The sequence below is a fragment of the Parasteatoda tepidariorum genome, chromosome 6, assembly GCF_043381705.1.
Source record: "Parasteatoda tepidariorum isolate YZ-2023 chromosome 6, CAS_Ptep_4.0, whole genome shotgun sequence".
NCBI classification, from domain to species: Eukaryota; Metazoa; Arthropoda; class Arachnida; order Araneae; family Theridiidae; genus Parasteatoda; species Parasteatoda tepidariorum.
In genome coordinates this window covers 13,796,797-13,801,943 of record NC_092209.1, presented here as the reverse complement: position 1 = coordinate 13,801,943, position 5,147 = coordinate 13,796,797, and the positions used below count along the sequence as shown (strand labels likewise).

Below are 5,147 nucleotides of genomic sequence, written 5' to 3'. Positions count from 1 at the left end.
ATGTTTATTCAGAGAAAGTACGTTTTTGTGTCTGATTTCGTAACTTAATTAATAGTTAGCACTAATTAATTAGCATATTTGAGGTCACCCCCAGGAACCATTAAGATTGACACTTAGTTCGTGAAAATCGGATCATTAGAACGAAAGTTATTCAGGGTGATATCTTTTTTTTTTTTGCGGACTGTACATACGTACGTATTAGCGTTTTATATAATATAGATAGATAATTCAAGTGCAGAGATGCCAACTACTCCAGATTCAAACCAACAATTTAAAATGCTAAACAAAACTATACAAATTTGATGCTTTAATGAAGTTCTATTATACGACATACCCGCTTTGCGAGAGAAAACAAAATTCGATTAATAAGTGATAATATATCCAGGTACATTACCGAAAGTTCGAATAATATTGTCAGGATCCTGATTCCTCTCCCACGCATTTGATTGACCCTTTGACCTGAGGGTCAGAGGATGAAGGACACTGGAAGTGTCGTCCCCTACATTGGGGGTGGAGCGAAGGACTTTTTCTTGTGAGAAAGAGGATTTTTAGTCAGTATTAGTTTGAACGTAGAAGAGTTGAGTATTAGCTGGACTATGATCGATAAAGTATGAACTGGAAGGGAGCAGGAGAGCTCCGGACTTTGAATGCCATGCAGATTATGTATATACTCATATTTTATCTTTTTACTCATAATTAATCCAGAGATGACGAAATAAATGCTTATACCTGAAATAATCCTTTGTCATCCTTATTGAGGATTTCCTTAAAACGAACCGAAAGAGAAATGTCTCACAAATATACATAAAAATATTTACATAATAGAGTTGGAGGCTTAACTGTAATTAACTGGTGTACCAAATAAGCCTTTGAATTATTTAGAAATATTGGCGATTATTATTTATCCTGTAAATCGAATTTTCTAAGCCAAAAATAATTCATTAAAAGACTACCAATCAAAAATATGTACCCGCTGTCCGGAGTAGTTGGCATTTATGCAAGTGTACTTTTTTCAGCCTTAAAACAATCTAAAAAACAACTTTTTTTGTTATAAGATGTACATTTCTCGGGATATTTGACCGCTTCCAAAATTTTATCACGCACTCTATATATTTTATGCTCTATGTTAATTTTCACGCAATCTAATATAAGGGTAATTTTAGAATTTTTTCTCGTTGACGTAAACAATGAAGAAAGAAAAGACATACCTTTTTTTTTTAGTTACGTCATTCTCCTTAGGAATATTACTTATTTTCTTGGGCCGGGATATCCTGGTAAATAGGGCGTTGAATCCATGTCTAGGTGGTAGTGAGTTCGATACTCCCGGTTGGAAGACTCCCCTTGTAGTAAATGGGGACTGGTGCACATTAAATCTGTAGCAAAGTCGTCCATGCTCCCTTAAGAAACATTTGTCTGTGGGTACTGAATTGAAGATTGGTCGTTTTCTGGTTCAGATTAAAATTACGATATGTGGATGAATTATATATGAATGGGACCGTTCTCTAAAATGGGCTCTGACGTGCGTGTGGCTGAAGTCTCATATGGGTCATACATGATGTCACTGAAAAGCAAGATGAGCTTTATTGTTCATTTTCCCTAAGTAATTCTCGAGATATTATTTTGTGAAATAATTCCATGCAAGAAATTTCATTGTAACTTTGCTAATTGATTCTTTTAAATAATTTTGACTTTTGACTAAACATGTAAAAGCATATTTAATGCATATTTTTATTGAAAACCACTAACTTTTAATTTTGAGAAATTTTGACTTACCAACTTTGCCAATTTTTAATACTTTTTGTAAAAATGTATTCTAGTTGTAACTAAATTAATATTTTATTGTTTTAAATCTTAGTTCATTTAAATTTATTTTTCGCACCTTTAAATATAAATTATTTGAAAGTGTACAATGAGGCTCTTTCAATGTTGGAAAAAATAACAAAAACAATAAAAGCTAATGTTTTTATATGTCAGCCACTCACTTAAATATTTTACAAAAGGCGCAGTAGGTGGAGGCCTGTCATTGTTAATTTTGAAATTCAACAATATCTAAGGGATTAACATAATTAACACTAGGTTTACGGACGTTTCTTATATATCTGTCTCTGCGAACACGCGTCATTTTGTCGCATGAACGAATACATATAACACCTTTCTTTCTTTCTTTCTTTAGCCAAAATTGGGTGCCTGGGCCGCGCAGCGACCCCTCATCCATGCATCATGAAATAATTATATACATTGATTTAAAACATTTTGATTTAAACAACATTATGGTAGCTATTTCTAAAAGTCAAGCAATTTAAATTAAAAACATTTTGTATTACAATCAATTTAAGTATGATAATTATATACAGGTATGATTTGAAAATATACGTTGGTACTTATTTACAGATATAATTGGTGATGCATATATTACAGAGATGCCAACATGCGACAATAAATATATATTTTAAAGTGATAGTTTATCAATTGTGGTTCTTGGTTTAATAAATTCAATTTAGTAGATTTTTATCCACCAATATTTCTATTTAATTCGTAGGCTTATTTAATTCACCACTTAACAAGAAGTTGGGTGCCCGCTGCCAGGTATTTCAACAACGACCAGACCAGATCAGATCAGATCAGATCAGGTCAAGTCAAGCTGCAAAATTCACGTAGTAGTTATGTACAGTATTTTTAGTTATTTTGGCGAGTCCGGAGCAGTTGTGATCTCTGCACTTAGAAGGCATTGTAATTATATACTAAAAGAAAAAAAGAAAAATATGAGATATATATTTATGAAATATTCTAATATTTTATTTTTCAATACTCGAACTAAGCTACTGAAACTTTCAAACTCTGACATCAATTGACATTCTGCGTTTGTTCTTTCTATTATTGCTTATCGGCAACAGCTGTTTATCGCTTGTTTCGTTTGAGAAAAATGATAACGGATCGAAGTATTGTCGGTACATTCCTATTTATTATTGATGTGATATTTGCATGTTTACTCAAAATTTTGTCTAAATTACGATCGCGTCAAATTGACTTATATACGTAGAAACAGAACTACCACAAAGAGAATTTCAATATTTCAACGCTTTATTTATTAAAAAAAATTGTATCATTACATATTAGGCCATTATTTCACTAAAGTATACACTTATTTTTATAAGATCATTTCTAAACTTCTATTGTAATAATTTCATTTTGTATTAATTAAATTCATTTTTGCGAAAGATCAGATTTTGAATCCTTTCACCTGAAGTAGGTAGGATTAATTACTTGTACAATTGCAAACAATAAAATTTTTACTCCTATAATTAATTCTTTATTTGGTAAATTTGAAGAAAGCTGATATTGCTCACCGCTATACATAAAGATTTCAAACATTTATGAGAAATGCTGATTTATTTTATTTATATCGGAATGAGGCTTTAAATGAATTAGCAAAAATTAAAAAAAAAATAAAAAACTCAGAAGAAGATTTTAGAATTAATAGCTTTTTAATCGCAAAATATTTTGCAGAGAGCGGCCTTCACTTGTTCTTATCTTTATGAAGATAATGCCCTTTTTACAAATACCCTATTTTTTAATGCCCTAATTTACAAATGAATATTCTTTATTACAGGTGGCAAAGACATCTAAAAAAGCTGAAAATGGTGAGTATAAAGATTTAAAATTTTAATAAAACAGATAAAATTACTAACTTTTTCAAGCATATTTTTTTAGTTCGCTATTAGGAACAGCACGTAACAAATTTTTTTGCTTTGAGGGAATAATTTGAAATGTAAGTCCTAGTAGTAGTAAGATTGAATAACTAAAGAGTTAATAAACAAAAAATTGAATTGAGTTTCTACCTCTTTTTAAATTTTCCGTCTTGTTATTATTAACTACTACTTTCGTTTAGACAAAATTTATTTTTTGAAGTAAAATATTTTATTAAAATATTGTAGGTCACATTTTTAACTTGCGTCTGAAAAATAAATCTTAATAATAAAGCATTTGTGATACCACATTAATATATTTGTGAAACGGAAACATTCTTCTGATAAAAGAATTTTAAAAAAAATTATTTTATAGATATTTGAAATTACAAATAAACAATGTCTATTCTGTATATTTATCGTTTCTGTGTAACCACTACTAAAAATTGTTTTCCAAAGAAAGTATATATGCATGAAAATTTGTGCTTACTAAACCACCTAACGATTTAGTGGTACAGTAAAGTAAGAAATATCCTCTCTAGCATTATCCTAAATTTACTTAAAAAGACTAAAAAGAAAAGGGATAAAAACAAAGAAAAGTAAGATTCACAACAATTCACTTCATGCAAAATTTTTATTTCACACGGACATAATGTATGTATAGATCCAAAACATCCAAAACTAGGAAGAAATTGTGACAAACTAAATTACTAAATTTGGTAGGCTTGTTTATACAACTAAAAATGATGTCTATTCAAATTTTGCGATTGACATGTAAGTTTGGCGGTAGAAGCACCACTGCGAACAATCAAATCAGGGTTGCTTTAATACTTTGTTGACGTTATTTTCAGTAAAATGTTGACATAATGAGTTGCTATTTCTCAAGGAACACCGTTAAGAAGATAAAAAAAAAAATAATTACCAAAAGCTCACTGACTTTGAACGTGGTAGTGTAATATCTCTGCGAGAAGGGTTTTTTTTTAAATCCGCAATATTGTGCATAAAAACAGGGGAGAATTGTATCCAATGTGCTTGATTTTTTATAGCCGGTGTTCACACAATATAATTATATAACCACACAATAAAGTATTCATTATTCTTGTAATTCTAGCAATTAGAAATGTTTCATTACAACAATAAGATATATTCTATAAAAAGTTTTTTTTTTTAATTCCATAAACGATTTGACCCTCTAGAATTTGGACTCGCCTTAAATCGAACAGAAGGTCAACAGTCAAATTTTGAGTGTCGGAAAAATCTTCATTAAAAGGCATAGTTGCTGTCCCTTATTATTTCGATGTTTATTTTTCATAGTTTAACGTAACATAAATGAAACATACAATATATCTATGAATTAAATATTCTACGATTGAAAAATATTGTATGTTTGGGGACCACGACTTAAAAATCGTTTAGAACACCTGAAATTAATATTTAAAATTATAATAGCTACCACTTTAT

The 5,147-nt window shown here is 29.9% G+C and overlaps 1 protein-coding gene across 1 annotated transcript in view; it reads right to left on the bottom strand.

The window, feature by feature from the left end:
* Window positions 1–362: 362 nt before the first annotated feature.
* LOC122272790 (bifunctional 3'-5' exonuclease/ATP-dependent helicase WRN) overlaps window positions 363–5,147 on the bottom strand; it is a 25,109-nt gene continuing 20,324 nt past the window's right edge. The window contains exon 12 of the mRNA XM_071181671.1: window positions 363–529. Within this exon, the coding sequence (XP_071037772.1) occupies window positions 363–529 (167 nt within the window). The remainder of the gene's footprint in view (window positions 530–5,147) is intronic.